At 40.3% G+C, this 19127-nt stretch overlaps 1 protein-coding gene across 1 annotated transcript; it reads right to left on the bottom strand.

Annotated features, from left to right (window-relative positions):
- Positions 1-12049: 12049 nt before the first annotated feature.
- Positions 12050-19014, bottom strand: LOC118575617 (zinc finger protein 58-like). The gene is given in 4 exon segments (XM_036176088.1): positions 12050-13817; positions 13819-14285; positions 17746-17841; positions 18799-19014. Coding segments are annotated over 4 exon segments (981 nt in total). The 5' UTR covers positions 18923-19014; the 3' UTR covers positions 12050-13523.
- Positions 19015-19127: the final 113 nt, after the last annotated feature.

Genomic DNA, 19127 nt, shown 5'->3' with positions numbered 1-19127 from the left:
TAAATCTCATCCTTTCTAACTGCCAATTATCTCGAACATCTGTTTTCTATAACCCTAACCCTTCCCCGATAAGGGACCTTAAAGGACAAATGAGGACTGCTCTCTAAAATACGACTTTGGAAGAGAAAGCCAACTGGCTAGTTCCTGGCGCACCTATAAAATGAAGCTTGCTTTAATCAGACATTCATGCAATTGGTTTTCCTCAGGCCTAATAGCTGTCCACCTAACTATGTTTTTATTCTCCCATACTCTACTGCAGGCATCCAGACACAATCCACGAAGAGTAACATCATCACACAAGGAGTTATTTAAAAAAGACTGAAGTTCAATAATACATCATGTGGGAGGGGAATTGTAGTGGATAGCCATCCCAGCATTGGCCTGGAAGTTCCACCCCCATTGAGGCTTCGGAAATGGTCCAAGGTATCTGGAAAAACATGTTCCATAAGGCAAAAGTGCAAGGCATTTCACAGGTTATGTTTGTAAGGCAAACGATGAGCAAAACATCATGGGGCCACAAATTCAGCATTAGGTTGAAACATGTTTTAGAGGGTCATTAGGCTCAGGAAACAGAAACTTACTCTTGTAAGGCATGGAGACTTTACTAACAATGTGTAAAAATGTGGTTTCTTAATAACTGTCTGGCTACTGTTTTTATTTCAAAGAGCTATGGGAGGTCAGTCTGGTATGTACCTCCAGATCCACAATATGAGATGTGTGACTGTGAGTCAAGACTTTTAGGGTTATAGGTCATTTTTGATCCATATGCTCTGAATTAAAAAGTAAGCTTAACGCTTTTAAAAAGTCATGTTGACTAAATTGTATTTTAAAATGGTAAAGCAATACTGTGTGGGATAATCTTTTTGTCCACTGAAGATCTGTCTTTGCCAAGGCACCTTCTGATTGGTTTAATACCACTAAATGGCCAATAGCTAGGCAGGAGAGGACAGGCAGGATTCATGGGATAGAGCAGAAGAGATGAATCCAGCTGCAGGGAGACAGCAGCTACTCGAGGACCAAGACAGACATACAGAATGGTGGGGAGGTTTAAAGAAAAGCTGTGGGGCAGATCGGAGATTAATGAAGGCAGGTTAAATTAAGTTATAAGAGCTAGCTGGGGAGAAGCCTACACTAAAGGCCAAGTGTTCATAATCACTAAGAAGTCTTCCTGAACCTGTTCCTCATGCTGGATGATAACCTTGCCCCAGCCTTTATGCAGGGGGAGGAGCTTGGTCCTACCTCAACTTGATGTGTCATGCTTTGTTCAAGCCCATAGGAGGCCTGCCCCTTTCTGAATGGAGTCAGAGGAGAAGTGGATGGGGAGGGGGGAGATGGGAGTGAGGGGGGAGATGGGAGGAGAGGGAGGGAAGGGTAAATCTGGTTGGTATATAAAATAAATGAAAAAACAGTTAAATAAATGAACTAAAATAAAAAAGAGATGTCTCCCGGTCATTATTTTTAGGCTGGTGGTGCAGACAAGTAAGTAAGACTGCACAATATAGTAACTTGAGAATGAAAAGTATCTTTTAAAGATGCTTTTCAAATCAGCCTTGGTATGTCTGAATGTGCTTCAAGTGCTCAGAGCCTTCTGACAAATAGACCCAATCCAAACCTGGACTGGAAAATTTAGAGACCTCTGTAAATAAAAGGGAAAATACAAAACATAACAGAAATCAAAAGTAAAGAAAAAAAAAGAAACAAAATAACAACAAAAAACAAAAAATAATCAACAATATAAATAAATAAAACATACATGGTAGAGCAGTTGAGTATACTTTAGACTTTCCCGTAATATGCAGTCCTACATATAAATAATCCATAACTCTCTGGGTGGGAAAAGAGTCATTCTGGGATGCTTCATCCCAGAGATGCATAGATGGCTCAACATACGAAAATCTGTCAATGTATAAAGATATAAACACCATATAAACAAACGGGAAGTAAACAACCACATGATTAGATGCTGAAAAAGCCTTCAATAAAATTCAACATCCCTTCATGATAAAGGTCTTGGAAAGATCAGGAATGCAAAGAACATACCTAACCATAATAAAGGCAATTTATAGCAAGCCAGCAGCCAACATCAAATTAAATGGAGAGAAACTCAAAGCAATTCCACTAAAATCAGGAACAGACAAGGCTGTTCACTCTCCCCATATCTATTCAATATAGTGCTGGAAGTTCTAGCTAGAGCAATAAGACAACAAAAGGAGATCCATCAGGACCTCTGTGAGTTCAAAGCCACACTGGAAACAGCCAGGCATGGTGACTCATGCTTGTAATCCCAGGAAGTAATGGCAGAAAGCAGAAAGGTATTTAAGGCATGAGGACCAGGAACTGGAGCTGGTTAAGCTTTGAGGCTTTTGAGAAGTTCAGCTGAGAGGCATCCAGTCTGAGGAAAGAGGATCAGCTGAAGAAATGGCAAGGTGAGGTAGCTGTAGCTTGCTCTGCTTCTCTGATCTTCCAGTATTCAACTCAATACATGGCTCCACTTTTATTTTCATTAAGGAGACCTTTTAAGTTTCATGCTCCACAAGTCCATGTGTTCACTATTTTCTTCTAACTCCCAGTGTACTCAGAGTGGCACTGGTCTCTCTTTCAGTTGCTCTGACCACTCAGAATGTGCCGCCTCCCCCTTACTATAATCTATAAGGTTCACATGGAATCAAAACATGTTCCAAACTTACAGAATATTTGCCAAACCTGAGACTTAGTGGCCTTTAGTTTTAGCACATTTGATACTTTCTTGAAATGCATTATTCATCATGTTATCTTGATAACATCTCCTATTGCTGAACAATACCTAGTATGTAATTAGTTATCTCACATACTCATGAGGTCACAAGGCTTGCTGAATCTTTCTTAAGTGTCAAGTTACCTAAAAGGTGTGTATTTGGTTCCAGGTGTGCTGTGAGCTCATGTTTACCACCTGCTCCTCCCCAAAGTGGAGGGACACAGGTCCTGGCTCTAACCCTGGTGTGTAATGACACCTCACCCTTTATCCATTCCTGGAATTCCCTCTGCAGAGTTTTCATCTGCTGTGTTCAATTTCTTCTTCTCTGATGCTGAAAGGATTCCTATGTGACAGTATTTTGAAATTCATGGCTTCTTCATTGATTTTACCTCAGTTTCTCAAAATGAGGACACAAAACTTAGTACTTCTAAAATACAAACATATCAAATAATCTTATTGGAATTTGGCAATCAAATACCCTACTATACACCATAACCCCTACCCTGGCAGCCTCTGAGAGTTTCACTTTCACCTCTTAATAGGAGAGGCAATCAATTTCTCTATGTCCCTTTAGACTCTAGAAGACAGTCAAAGTCCAAAGTCTCTTGACTTTGTAATTCAAACAATTGCTTATCCCACAATGCTTACAAGATTATGGCTCAACATGCCTTGGGACAATGGTCATTTGACATTCCAGAAGGAAGGAATCATTATCTGGCAAGGAAAGATAAGAATAAATGAGACAGAAATGCAGTGGGAAATCCCACATCTTGCTACATTATGTACATGGCATCTGAGGATCCTGATTGAAGTTATATGAACTCCAAAGAATTGTGTCAACTCAAACTTTCCATCTCTATGCTCTGAAGAACAGATAGTCTTTGTCTAGACTTTGATAAGTTTCTGTCATGAGTATAGGATGGTTTTCCAATACAACTTAGCTATCATCTCCTTGTTACATTGTGAATCAATTCTCTTTAACTCTGCTGCAAAGCTGCATGTTGACCTACATGTTGCACCTCAGTGTCTACAAAAGCAGTACAATGTGGACAGTGCCATCAAGTTCTGCTTCAGTCTTGGCATATGGCCACAGCCCATAGCAATGTTTCCTTTGTCTCTGGGTAATGGCACTAGAAAAAGGTTCCTAGAAGTGTAGTTTTGACATGAACATCTACAGTGGTCTCTCAACATTCAAATGAAATTTCACTTCCACAAGACAGAGGTTTCCATGGCTTGGGTCTTTGCTCAGAGCATATTTATTGTTGGCTCAATGTACCAGGATTGCCAATATTGACCTTAATCTCTCTGACAATTACAGCAGAGTTCATGTAGTCTATCAATTTATATCGCTGTGCTCTTAGAATGAGAATGGCACCTGTGGGCTCACACAGTGGAAGGCTTGGGCACCAGTTGGTAGGAACAGTTGGGTAAGATTAGAATGTGTGGCCTTGTCATCAGTGCTGTGTCATTGGGGCTGGACTTTTTATAGAGAAGATTGTGAGCCATTCCCGTTGATCTTTATCTACCTCTTATTGTGGATAAATATGTAAGGCCTCTGATATTGCTCAAGGACCATGCCTGCCCATCTGATTCTATGCTGAGCCATGAATCATTAATATACTGTCTCACTTAAAAAGACACTAGGTTCTGTGGTTTTCTAATGGAGAAGAGAAAGAATGTGTACTCATCTCACATCAGACTCTAATGACTGACTCAGCAAAGATTCCATTGTAGTGCCTATATTCAAGAATTAGTGAGTTTATTTTAGTTGCCAACAGGAGAATTATTGAATGATTAGAACAGAAACAGGGAAAACTCATATAGAGGTGCATCAGCAATACTAAAAAATTGACCTCAGGTTAGTTGCATGCCTACATCTCAGTGTAGGAATTTCAGGCAGCTCCACTGAAGATCGGTCGGTCCCCTCCTTTGCAATCCTTACTGTTTATATTGCCTCCAGCAGGTCCTTAATGTGAATCTTGTATATGTTCAGAAATCCCAGAGGCCTATCACATGCTTCCTTCTTAGGAGATAATGATGCCCCCCCAGGATGGAATGATTCCCTTCAGAGGATATTGGTACTGGCCAGCCACATTGCATACACTGTAGTGGATAGCCATCCCAGCATTGGTTAGGTTATCCAGATTTATAAATACATAGGTCAGATGGACAGGTAATCTTCAAACACTTCATGGACCTAGAGAATATGGCATTTAAATAATTTTGAATTCTGTTGACGTGAGACACAATTGTAGCTAGAGTTTTCCTACCTGGCCCAGAGTCAGTACAAATCTCTCTCACCCACCAGGCCTATAGACGCTCAGACCCAACCAAGAAAGCACACAGAAACTTACATTGTTTAGAAACTGTATGGCTGTGACAGGCTTCTTGTTATCTACTTCTTCTATCTTAAATTAACCCATTTCTGTTAGTCTATACTTTGCCACATGGCTTGTGGCTTACCGGTGTCTTTACACGTTGCTTTTCATGGCGGCGGCTGGCGGTGTCTCTCCCCAGCCTTCTCCATCCCAGAATCCTCTTCTCTCTTGTCCCGCCTATACTTCCTGCCTAGCCACTGGCCAAACAGCATTTTATTTGTACAGAGTGATATCCACAGCACACAATGCTCCTGGCAGCACCAATTTGATCCTCAGAGAATGTTGGGCTTCTAAGACATTTCCATTTGGAAGTTTGTCTTCTTGGCACAAAATGGCCTACTGAGCAAAGAACTGCCCTTGCCTCAACTGCTGACAGTACAAATGCTGTCCTTTCTGGACAAGCGGGACACAATGAAAGCGACCACCATACTTTGCCAAGACAGGGTAAGATGGTCTTTCAGAATACCTGCTTCCTAAAATGGTCTGTCAGATACTCTACGCCTGTAGCCAATTTGAATGCACCAATGATACTGAGAAACATTAGTTGACTGTGCAGTCTGCTAGCTGTCTCTGTCTACTCTTGCAAGACTCCCGAAAGTTGCTTGCGTCCTTCTCCCATTTCTCAGGTATTATTATATTCCTTCTCAGGTCTTTGATGAGGTTGGAGATTAGCAGTTATAGTTACAACTTAGTATATATACATATATAATATCTTAGATAGAATATATTATGTATTAGACTCAGGTTCTTTAGGATAGGACACCTTTTGGAATGATCTTTGTAACATGCCACCTACCCATGCTCTAGACTTCCCTGGAGTTTACTATGTGTTTTTTGCTTGATATTGTTTGCACTTACTGTAATTCCAACTTATCTAAGTCATTATCCCTCATAACTCCTGGACAATATTTGATAACCATCTCTTTGTGTATAGTCTTGTATTAGGTTAGAACTTACTTATTTAGAAAAAAGGGGGAGATTTAGTGGATAGCCATCCCAGCATTGGCCTGGAAGTTCCAACCCCCATTGAGGCTTCAGTAATGATCATGCCCACAAGCCAGGGCAGAGGAGGGAGTGGAAGACTGAGGATGAGGAGGAGGTTGCTCTCTTGGTTCCGGGATGCTGGACGCTGGAGGTAGACCGAGCAGAGTTCTCCAGAGAACACTGCCGGACTGCCCTACACCTTTGCCAGACCCTGCAACATACCCCTTCATTTGTAAGTTACCCCACAAAATAAACCTCCCTTTTAACTACATGGAATGGCCTTAATAATTTCACCAATATCACACAGTCCCAATGGAGAGAACAATGAAACGCTTCTATTCAGCACTGCTTATACTGTTATGGTAAACTTCCAAAGTTTGGATATATACACATTTAGAGAGTATCTTCTTTCCTCAACAATCTACTAGTAAATTTCCCCAACAGACTTTTGCAGAAGTTTGTCTCCTATGTCATTTGAGATCTCATCAATGGACTGTCATGCATTGGAATGACTGAGTTTGAAGCCAGGTAAAGCAAGGTGACTTCATCAGAGATAGATGTCTGTGAGTGGTTAGAGATGTACTTATCTTTTTTACCATACCTTATCTTGGAACATGGATGTTACCTGAACATGATGGATAGGAATCTGGAGAGTCCCCATAGATCAATCTGGACACGAGGTGATACTTCAATGACTAACATCCAACTTGTCCTGATTCCCTTTGTGTTTGCTAAACCACTTCTCAGTCCTCTACCCTTCTTTCACATTTACAAGAACTATCGTGTTTATAAACCATCTATTAAGTTTGTGGACAAGCACATTTTCATATCAGCCTGTGCCTGTCCTTTGTCATCTTGTTTGCAGTCTTAATTCCTCTGTGCATTTTATAAATGGTTTGTCTTATTATTGAGAAATACACTGTTTAGTAGCCTCACTATAGTTTCTCATTTTCTGCAGTATCAGTCTTTTCTTGTGGAAATCCTGTTTTAATATTTGCATATATCACATTGTTATACATGAGGTTACAAATTGGGTCATAGCCCTAGAACATCATGTTAGTGTCTGATTTGTTTAAGGAGAAATTATTTCTTTAGCCATATGTTAGGGACCAGTCTATCAAAAATGTAGAGACCCAGTGGATCTTTAGTTTGTAATGTAACTAAGGGGTGGTGGGAGAAATCCATGTGTTCTTTAACTTGTTCTAACTCCAGGGTACTCAGAGTGGCATTCCATGACTCTTTCAGTTGTCATGTTCCCTCAGAATATGCTGACTCTTCTCTGTACATGGATTTTCCTTTTCGGCCACCACCTCACAAAAACCAACATAGAAACATTATTAATTAGGATAGCTCAGCCTATAGCTGAGGCTTGTCTCTTACCTCTTATAACATTAATTAATCTATTTCTCTTCATCTACATGTTGCCTAGTGACTTGTAGTGTTTACCTCTCCTCCTGCATGTCTTGCCTCCGTGGAATCTTCCTGGGGACTCTGCCTTTCTTCTTCTCAGGACTCTCTGTCCAGAAGTCCAGGCTATTGGCTGTTCAGCTGTTAATAAACCACTCAGAAGGTGCCTTGGCAAAGACACATCTTCACAATGTACAAAAGATTATTCTACAATACTTCTCTTACACTAATCTCTCAATCTGAAATGGGCCCCAAACTGACAAACTTTTAAATGTTTATCCAGTCCAATACCTAATCACCATTCTCTTTCAGCACATTTGATACTCTCATGAAAGTCACTATCCATCATGTTATCTTGATAACAGCTAATACTCAACAGTTCCAGGGGTATAATTAGTTATCTCAGATACTTGTCCTCATGAGGTCCCATGGCTTTGATGAACCATTATTGAGTTTCCAGTTACCTTAAAGGAATCCAGTGCACAGCCTGGAATCTGTGCGGCTTTGTTGTCCCCCACATCCTGAGGTGATGGAGGCAGACATGACTGCCTCTGGGTGATGCAGGGAGTTCCTGAGCAGGAGGTACCATGTGGGAAGTAGAGGATTCACTCTGCACCTCTTTACCCTTCTGAAACCCTAATCATCCAGTGGCCTAAGCAGCCAGGGAGGCCAGACCCCCACCTCACAGTGGCACTAAGGTGTAGGACCACTTTTTCTGTGCTGCATGGCCCCTTAGCTGTGTGGTTCTCAAAGTAGAAAAGCTATTCTGGGTCCCAGGTGTAGCTCTTTATAATAAGTCTCCAAGCCTGCTTCCTCTAACTGTGATTAGATATTCCCTCTGTCCTTGAAATTTCTTTGCTGTATGGCTGTGATCTGCCTTGATTTCTATCTCAACACACCTGCCTACTCTTGTTTATATTTCTACTTTTCAAATACATAGAAACAACTGCTTTTGGAGTATTGATGTGGTGATATATTATATACCCCAATAAAACTTATCTGGGGATCAGTGGACAGGACCAGCCACTAGATTAGAAATTAAGGCCAGACAGTAGTGTCAAACACAGTCCATCCTATCACTTGGGAGGCAGAGGTCTGTCTGGATCTCTGTGAGTTCAAGGCCACAATGGATACAGAGCCAGGCAGTGTTGGCACACAGCTTTAATCCCATACTTGAGATCTCACGCCTTTCTTGGGAAGCACACATCACACAATCCCAGGAAGTGATGTCTTGGAAAGGTATATAAGGGTGTGAGGAAACAGGAACTCACTTTCTTGAGGCTGAGGATTTAGTAGAAGTAAGAACGTGCCTGGCTTATTCTGTTCCTCTGATCTTTCAGCTTTTGTCCCAATATCTGGCTCTTTTTTTTTTTTTTTTATTAATAAGACCCTTTAAGATCTGTGTTACACGTTACTAATATTACTAATATATGAACATATGCTGTTAAAGGCAATATTTGGTGTCCCCACATCAGCCCCAAACATGTACATCTCTAAGGGTCCTCTAACTCTCCAGTCCTGAGTCAGTGACCCTGACGCTGAGACAGGAAAAAGGAGATCAACAAACAGCCAAAGAAGACATTGTGTGATTAAAAACAGCTAACAGGCTGCCTAAGTCCAACCGACTTTACTATTGTTTATCTCCTGATATAAAAGGTGATTATATAAATGCAAATCACACACTGAGTCATTTATCTCAGCTTGGAGTATGTAGATCAGCCATAATACATGAGGCCTCAGGTTTACTCTGGAAGCAAGATTGTACAGGGTACAAACATTTAAAAGGGTGCTCACCATCAAAGCCACTGGAGAGCATTCTGCAGCTAAGATTTCCTTACAGTGACCTCAGAAATCAGTGCAGGTTGAAATGGCTGCTCACTAGGCAGCCAGGTGACCACATGGAGTTGAACCTTTGGTCACCTCTTGGACCCTATGAGCCTGCTGGAGGCAGTTACTAAACTCCAGGTGCAGGGCAGTCTGTGGTTAGATCCACAGATCCAAACTAGCCTCTGAGACCACCGCAGCATAGACTATGGGTGCTGCCGTGACAACTGGAACCTCACAAGTCAGCACCCCACACCCATTATGACCTCACACCACTGGACCCATTGCCCCATCCCTGCATGTCCCCACTGTTTCAGTCCTGGGCAATGATCAGGGAACCTCACACCTCATTACAGAGATATTTGTACTTCATGTTTATTGCTTGAAAATGCTCAATTGTAAAGAGCATTAATCAATGTACATGTCCATGAACATATTAATAGAAGATAAGTTGGTAAAGGCTTTATCATTTTGGAGAACGGGATGGGAGGGTGGGGGAGGAGGGATAAGAGGGCGATCTGTGCTTGTTGAAATGAATAAAAATATTTAATAAAAAAGCATAAATAGGTCAATGTAAATATGTTTATAATACACACAGAGAGAGGCCATTATTGAACTATAAACGTATAATCACAAAATTTACAGCAAAATGAATGGACATGTAATGTATGTAAGTTGAGATCACCCAGTCATATGAAGAAATACACTGCTTGTTCTCTTTCATATGGTTAATACAGACAGTAATATATGTATATATGTGAAGAAATGGGTATGTGCATATACTATATAGAGTAGAAAAGAGAATAAAGGTTAAATATCAGGGATGAGGAAGATTTAAAGCAGGTAATGACCACGGGTTGTGAAAGAGGACATAAGAACTGATTTTCAGGTTCCAACTCTGTCGTGGATTTTAGTTTTCAGGGTGTATAACTGCATGAAATATATTCAGTGCATATACTGTCAAATCCAATGTGAATGCCTCTGAGTTTGCTTTGAGTGTCCATTCTACCTGTACAGAAGTTCATGATCTCTGTAGTGTAACTGGCTTTCTGGAGCCATCAACCGGCTCCCATATCATAACATGGAGACTTATTAGTTATGAATGCTCAGCCTTAGCTCAGGCTTGTTTCTGGCTAGCTCATATAACTTAACTTGTTTTTCTTCATGTACATTTTGCCTCGTAGCTCTTTACCCACTTTTCTGTATATCTTGCTTTTCCGAGGTCTCCATGGCTCTGGAAGCTGCCTGGCTTCTGGTCCTGGGGTGTTCCCCTCTGCTTTGTTCTCTTCTCCTTTTCCTCCATCTTAGATTTCTGTTCCTATTTATACTCTCTGTCTATGAGTCTCACCTATCCCTCTCCTACCTAGGAATTGGCCATTCAGCTTTTTATTAGACCAATCAAGTGCCTTAGGCAGGCAAGGTGAAACAAATGCAACACATCTTTACATGGTTAACAAGGAAGCAGAAACAAGTAACACACCTTTACACAGTTAAAGTAATAGTCCACACCATAACCAGATGTAACACATCTTTGCCTACTCAAAATAACATTCCACAACACTGTAGTTTTCAGGTATTGTTAATTTTCACATATGAAATTTTTTACTTTCAAAATAATAGGATTTAAAATTAAAGAGAGAAATGAGAAATACTAGCTGAGATTATGAGTCCCTGCCAAACTATTTAAGTCTGAGAGTATGCTTTGACTACAGTATTTACTCCTGAGGATGGTGTCTCTGCTTTACTATTAGCTACTGAGAGCACATGTTTCTGCTGTACTATTTACTTCTGGCTGTGTCTGTCTCTGCTGTACTATCTACTCCTAAGTGTGTGAGCCTTTGCAATATTATTAACTCCTGTGCTTGTCTCTGCTAAAGTATTTATTCCTGAGATTATGTCTTTGTTATATTTCTTACATGAGCCTTATTCCCTAGAGAAGCTTTCCCCACAGACTGTAGCTCTAAGAAATCATTCTCTTGTAGAACAAATGTATATCCATTAAGGTCATTTCCATTCATAAGGAAATATCCCTCTGTGTTCTGAGGAAATTAATAACTAGGTCTACAGAGACGTCAAGCAGGAAGAAAACATTGATTTACATACACATAACAAACCTGACTTTTGTTCAAGGTGTATTGCTGACTACACCTTAGACAATTTTAAAAGACAGAACCTTCCCACACAGCAGCCTTTCTTTGTTATTATCGATGATGGAAATTAAAGCTGGAAGCATAGACTCTCTTTGTCATGTAATCTAGAGGGTTATTCATTTGTTTTGTCTAATGCGCATATGGCATTTACTGTAGCAGGAATCTTAAATGGTCTTATTAATAAAATCAAACCTGGGGCCAGGTATTGGGGTGAATGCTGGAAGATCAGAGAAGCAGAACAAGCCACAGCTACCCCACCTCGCCAATTCCTCAGCTGATCCTGTTTCCTCAGGCTGAAAGCCTCTGAGTCCTCATCCAAGTGAATCTCAGCTGAATTGCTGCTAAAAGCCTAAAAGCTTAACCAGCCAAATGCTGCTAGTTTCTGGACTTCATGCCCTATATATCTTTGCCTTTCTGCGGTCACTCCCTGGGATTAAAGGCACGAGTCACCACGCCTGGTGGTATCCAAAGTGACCTTGAATTCACAGAGATCCACCTGGCTCTGCTGGGATTAAAGTGTGCTACCACTGCCTAACCTCTATGTTTAATATTGTGGCCTTCCTCTTCTCTGACCGCAGATAAGTTTATCAGCGTGCACAATATTTCGAGGAATACAATACCACCGCAGGCATAAATATGAGAATGTGGGATCATGACTCTCTGAAATAAAAATGAGAACTAGAGTTCATTTAGTTATTATCCACTTACTAGAATAACAGCATTAAATTTTCCCTAGGGCTTACCCCCTAGCCAGGCAAAAATATATCACCAAATTAATATCACATCGGTTACTGTTTGTGGAATAAGCATTAAATCCAATCAGAAAATAATTGGTTCTTCTCACAACTTTCCTGCCATTATTGCTCTACAGGCACTGTAGTTTTTTATCTAAGGCACAGCATGTGCACCTGAGATTATCTCTGCCTCAGCTGATGACTTTATTTCTTTAGCTGTAGCTGCTGCCTTGCTGCTGAGGCTTTAGACTGGAAGAGACTTCATGTAGTTTTAACTAAGTCGTTATGCTTTTATTTTACCAATAAGGATTCAGGAGCCAAATACTTGTGAAAACCTACTAGCTCAGAGAGACAGAGATTCTTACACACCAAGGGGAGATATTACAGGAGCTTGGATGACTCCACTGGGCCTAGATCTCAGACTCCAGGCACCCAATGGACATGCATGGTAAAGTTTTTATGGAACATTTATAGTTACAGAAGAAAGAGACTCATGAATCAAGGCAAGTTTCAAACACATTGCTTGAACAAACTGTTGGAGGTTACAGCCAAGAGAAGTCTCTACTGTTCTCTGATGACGCTCTTAGCATTTTTGCTATTGGAAGTTAGGTGTTCATGTTAACATTCAAAATAATTAATATTCTCTATTATGGAATCCTTTGAGTTGAATAAGATGAGAATTGTTAGTAAATATTTTACCACACTTCACACACACATGGAGTTTGTAGTCAGAATGAACCATTTGATATATTTTAAGAGTTGAAGAAGTAAACTTTTTAAGACATTGGTAGGATTTCTCTCTCATATGAACTATATCATGTGTTGAGAAAGGATACAAAGATTAACAAAGTTTTTGTCACATTCCCCACACTTTTAGGGATCATCTTCAGAATGAATTTCCTTTTCTTTTTTATGTTGTCTAAGGGATAAAGATGAAAAAAAACCCATCTTTCACACTCTTCACACTTTTAGGGTTTCTCTTCAGTATGAACTCTCTCATGTTTCTTAAGGCCTGACAGATACTAAAAGGCTTTGTGATATTCTTCACACTTGAAGTGTTTCTCCCCAGTATGAACCCTCTTGTGTCTCCTAAGGCTTGAGACATAATAAAAGGCTTTGTGACATTCTTCACACTTGAAGGGTTTCTCTCCAGTATGAACCGTCTTGTGTCTCCTAAAGTCTGAGTGATAACGAAAGGCTTTACCACATTCTTCACACTTGTAGGGTTTCTCTCCAGTATGAAGTGTTTGATGTTCCTGAAGATTCCTAGAACAGGAATATCGTTTGCCACACTGCACACACGTATAAGGATTTACTTCAGAATGGATAATTTGATGTCCTCTAAGTGATAAATATGAGTAAAAACGTCTGCCACACTCTTCACACTTGTAAGGGTTGACTTCATAGTGAATAATTTGATGTCGTCTAAGGGATGAAGCTGAGCAAACACATTTGCCACACTTTTCACACTTGTATGGTTTCTCTCCTGTATGAAATACCTTGTGGTCCTTAAGTCCTGAGTGATAAAGAAAGGTTTTGTGACATTCATTACACTTGTATGATCTCTTTCCATTATGAATTCTACGATGTCTCTGAAGGGTTGCATAATGGGAAAACCTTTTGCCACACTCTTTACACTTGCATGGATTCTCTTCAGAATGAATTCTTTGATGATGCTTCAGGAATGAAGGATCACAAAAAGCTTTGCCACATTCTTCACACTTGTAGGGTTTCTCTCCAGAATGAACTCTTTGATGTTGCTTCAGCATTGAAGGATAATAAAATAATCTGCCACATTCTCCACACTTGTAGGTTTTCTCATCAGTATGATTTTTCTGGTGTATAAAAAGTGATGAGCGAGTATTGAAGGTTTTATGACATTCTCTACACATATAAGACTTTTCTCCAGTATGAAGTCTCTTATGTATGGAAAGTGCTTTATGAGAACTTAGGCCCTTTCCACATTCTTCACACTTGTAGGGTTTCTCCCTTGTATGAATTCTCTGGCTTTGCATAATTAGTGAGTTACAGTCAATGGCCTTGTTGTAAATGGTATAATCATTGGGTTCTGTTCCTGTTGAGCAAAAGTTGAGATATGAACAAAGGCTAGGAAATATTCCTCATACTTACAATGCTTATCTTTTTAAAAGGAAAACATTTACTCATACATATTGAAGCATTTCAAAAACCTATAGACACTAAGAATAAATGGGAAAATATTGTAGGTAGAAATAATCTATACTTCTCCTAGAATAAGGGCATGACCAAAAAGAACCTAGGCATAATAGCATATTATTCAAAGTTTAATAGCTAAGGAAGTTGTAAGGGCATTTTACTAAGAGAAATAACCCATTAAACAATAGAGATGTTATATGGCCAGACAACCCTAAAATTATAAAGTAACCAAGCCGCGAAAAAGAGAAAGTTAATTGTGACTGTGTGAATTAGAGCCTTCGTTTAAATATAACATTTTTATCCTCCACAGAAATCCACAAAGATATCTCCACAATAGACTACTGGCAATGGTTGAGTGGAAGCCTGAACTGACCTACTCTGGTGGTAGGATGGCCAAACACCCTAACTGTCATGCTAGAAATCTCATCCAATTGCGGAGGGAAGTGGATGCAGAGATCCTCGGCCAGGCCCCAGGTGGAGCTCCAGGAGTCCAATTCGCGAGAAAGAGGAGGAATTGTATAAGCGAGAATTGTTGAGACCAGGATTGGGCAAAGCACAGGGACAAATAGCCAAACGAATGGAAACACATGAACTATGAACCAATAGTTGAGGAGCCCCCAACTGGATCAGGCCCTCTGGATAAGTGAGTCAGTTGTATAGCTTGAACTGTTTGGGAGGCACCAGTGGGACCGGGACCTGTCCTTAGTGTATGAGCTGGCTGTTTGGAACCTGGGGCTAATGTGGGGACACTTTGCTCAGCCTGGGAGGAGGGGACGGGACCTGCCTGGACTGAATCTACCAGGTTGAGATGAATCCCCAGGGGAGGCTTCTCCCTGGAGGAGATGGGAATGGAGAGTGGACTGGACGGAAGGGAGGGAGGAAGGGAGGAGGACAGGGGAATCCATGGCTGATATGTAAATTTAAATTAAATTATAAAATAAAATAAAAAAGAACCCAGAAAAAAAAAAAAGATGTCTGAATAACAAGGTTTTCTAGATAGAAAAACATGTCTGTTCCTGACAGCACCAATTTACTTCAAAGAAGATGATGGGCATTGAGGAAACTCCATATGGAGTTTACTTTCTTTATGGAAAAAGCTAGCCATTTGGACAAATGAATTGCCCTTGCCTCAATTGCTGACAGTATACTGTCCAAACTGGACCAGCAGGACATAAAGAAAGCGACTGCCAACCTTTGCCAAGACAAAGTAGCACAGTCCTTCAAAACTCCCTGTTTCTCAACTGTCTGTCAGATATTCTAGGCATGTAGGCCAAAAATAAATGCCCCAACATTACAGAAAATCTTTGAGTGACTGTCCAGGCAGCCAGATGTCCCTGTCATTAGGAAACATTTCACCCTTCTAGAGTCTTTGATCAAGTTAAAAACTAAAATGATTAGACTTAAAATTTTCCTTACTTTATGATGAAAGGTAAATTAGATATAAAACTTTTTTTGACTCACAAAGATAAGGCAGATAATAAAATATTTCTCTAAATTTGCAAATACAAATGGACTGGATATTGTAACTGTAATGCTTACTTGACAACCGTTAGTGTTATACATAGTTTTTACTATATTAAATTAAAATCCCCTTTATGTCTAATTAAAAATGTTGTAGAATCTTCTTCTGCAACTGTGAAGATGTTAATAAAAACTCTCATTGTTAATACAAAGCTGATTGGCCATGGCTTGGCAGGATTTTCAGGGCAGAGAGAATGATGGGAAGTGGAAGAGGAGAGTCAAAGGAGTCCCAGGATGGAGGAGAAAGAAAGAAATATGCCTATGAAAAAGGTACCACATGGCAGAGTATAAATAAGACATATGAGTTAATTTCAAATGAAAGAGCTAGGTAATATAAGCCTAAGTCAAGCTGAGCATTTATAATTAATACTAGTCCTGCGTTGTTTATTGGGATGGCTGGTGGACAGAGCTGATCATGGTCCTGACAAAAACCATCTACACTCCTAAGCCATGCTCCCATTACAAATCTGGGGTAAATGAAATATACAGTTGAGGAAGTCTGAGATCAACAGAGGACCTGGAGAAGAAGGGACCACAAGATCTTCATCCCGTTGGACTGATGGAAATGTTAGCCATAATGCTTGCTATGGGTAGTGCAGTGGCTATCCTGACTGGATCTGAAACAAAACAGATAGCTCTGATGTATCTGGGAACATCAGATTTATACATAAAAGTTTTAATTTTCTCTAACAATTGTGACTGGAAATATGTCCAAATAACAGTTAGACCTAATATACCAAAAATATATTAACTTGAAAAAATGACAAAGAAACTTCGAAAAAGCATGCAGCCTTACAACACAGTGATGGACCCACATCTACTAGTGGGCATGAAAGAGAGGCACACAATCACTGCACCCGAACTAGTTTCATGGGCATCCCTGAATCAACAGTGCAAGGCCCTATAGCTCATCCTGTCCTCGTCTTCCTAGGTCTGATGGTCAGGCCCTGCTGTACCTACTGGTGGTCCAAAAAAAAAAAAAAAAAAAAAAAGCTTCTAATGGCCTAATACATCCCCTTCTACACTATTAATGCTTTGACTCTTCCCTAAGATCAGTGAGGAATAAAATGTCCGAAGGGACTCAGATTGTCAGAGTTTTATTAAACTGCTCCCCATCCCAAATTGTTACAATCAACAGAACTGTTGAACCTTCTGCCCCTCCTGCCTCTCTGTAATGGAATTGTTGGTTTGGCTTAATAAACCCAATCACGCTCACTTTGGTACTGAGATCTTTCTGGCAAATCTACTCTTAACCTCTGCTAATAAATAACTCTCAGTCTGACCAGCACTGAGTTCTCTTTCTCTGAGTCTTATACTACAAAAAAGAATCAACAAAAAGAAAAACCTTGGAAGTCACTTTAAATAGAAGCACAGCGATTGAGTAGTAGTTGTGGAATTTCCAAGCTTCAGAGAGTAGAGCTGGGAGCCCACTGCCTATGGTAGGATGCTTTACACAGCCTTGGTCCAGGAGGAGGGGCGTGAACCTGCCTGAACAGAGTGTACCAGGCTCTGCTGACTCCCCACAGGAGCCTTGGCTTGGAGGAGGTGGGAACGGGAGTTGGTATGGGGGGGAAGGCTGGAGAATGGGTGGAGAGGTGAGGGGAATTTGTGGTTGGCATGTAAAATGAATAGGAAATTTTAATAAAGAAGAAAAGAAATAAAAAAACAGACTTAAACCATCATAAACTTCTCAGAGATGAGCTCTGAAAACAAAGACATGAAGGAGGGACCTAAAGAATGATTCCCACAGTGTCGTGTCCCAGGGTATTGGGAAAGCCTGCCTTTCTGTGGGAAATTTGGACCTCAACTCCTCCCCCAAACCCCTCATTCCTACACACCTCGCTGCATGCTGCCTGCTGCTTGTCTCTTCACATCTGAAGATTCTGCTCTTTGCTCCAAAAATGTCACCAGGTGTGGCTTAGACCCAGCAAGACCTGTTTATAGAAAAAGAAGGAACAAGATAGTTTATGGGTTCTTTTACTTGGAATTGACATGTGCCTTCCAGTTCATGCTTATAAGGAAAGAGATGATGAAATAAATGATTGCAGACAGTCAGTTCCTTGAATGTTTTCTGACAGGATCATGACACTACATGAAGAAATTCTGAGTTTCATTTAAAAGAAAAAAATCATTAAAACTGAATAGTGAAACACTTTAATTAACAAGTGTACTTGAGGTCTCATGCCATTGAATTTCTACGAGTCCCACTAGAGTGAAGGAAACATATACAACACAGAAATGTTAAACACAAAAAGAGAAAAACAGTGAAATGATATATTTTTTTAATTTTAAATTTTATATACACATTTGTGTTTTACCTGCGTTTTTGTTTGTATGTGGATAAAGTGTTAATCAAGTGAATCTTTATTAATAAAAAAATGGAAGTAAGATATTGGGAGAAAAACCTGAAAGATCAGAGACGCAGGGGAGCAGACATAGTGACTTCCTACATACTCGGTTCCTTGATGCAAAAGGGCTCAGATCCAGTCTCAGTCCCAACTTATCACTTCTGGTCCATCTTTATACAAGCCTCTGAGCCTCTAAGACCAGCTAGTGGCTAGCACCACCCTCTGATTCCAAGCAGGCTTTATTTGTCAAAACACAATCAAAAGAGAACACATGAGGGTGTGAGATTTGGGGATTACAGTTAGTTGTAAGCTGCCATATGCATGCTGGAAATTGAACCCGAATCCTCTAGAAGAGCAATCAGTGCTCTTAACAGCTGAGCCATCTCACCAGTCCTGAAATGATTTTTAATACAGCAATCTCCCTTATTTTCTGAAAACAAAGGATATGAAAATTGGCTGTTGAAATACTCCCATGAGAACCATACAAAGTGAGGAAGCTACATGTTGATGGTGAAATAAGAATTCACTATGGATGATCCTCACCAAGGAACACAAGGTTGCTGTAATTCTCCAACATCACATCCCTGTACAAATTCCACTGAGCAGGCTCCAGGCATTCCCTCTCTTCTGCAGAGAACTCAATGGCCACATCCCAGAAGGACAGCATTTCCTGCAATAAAGATCAGTGAATGAAAGCACACTTTAATGTAATTAAAACCATGAATAATATAAATACCAAGATGCATTGAGCTGGAGAGTTCTCCTGTCAACTTGACATTAGAAGAAAGAAACAATTCAGAAAATGCCTTCCTAAGACTGTCCTGTAGTCAAGCCTAGACCCCTAGTCTAAGGCTGGCAGGCCTTTTATGAGG

This window comes from Onychomys torridus, unplaced genomic scaffold (genome assembly GCF_903995425.1).
Source record: "Onychomys torridus unplaced genomic scaffold, mOncTor1.1, whole genome shotgun sequence".
Classification (NCBI taxonomy): domain Eukaryota; kingdom Metazoa; phylum Chordata; class Mammalia; order Rodentia; family Cricetidae; genus Onychomys; species Onychomys torridus.
This window is presented reverse-complemented; position numbering and strand designations above follow the sequence as displayed.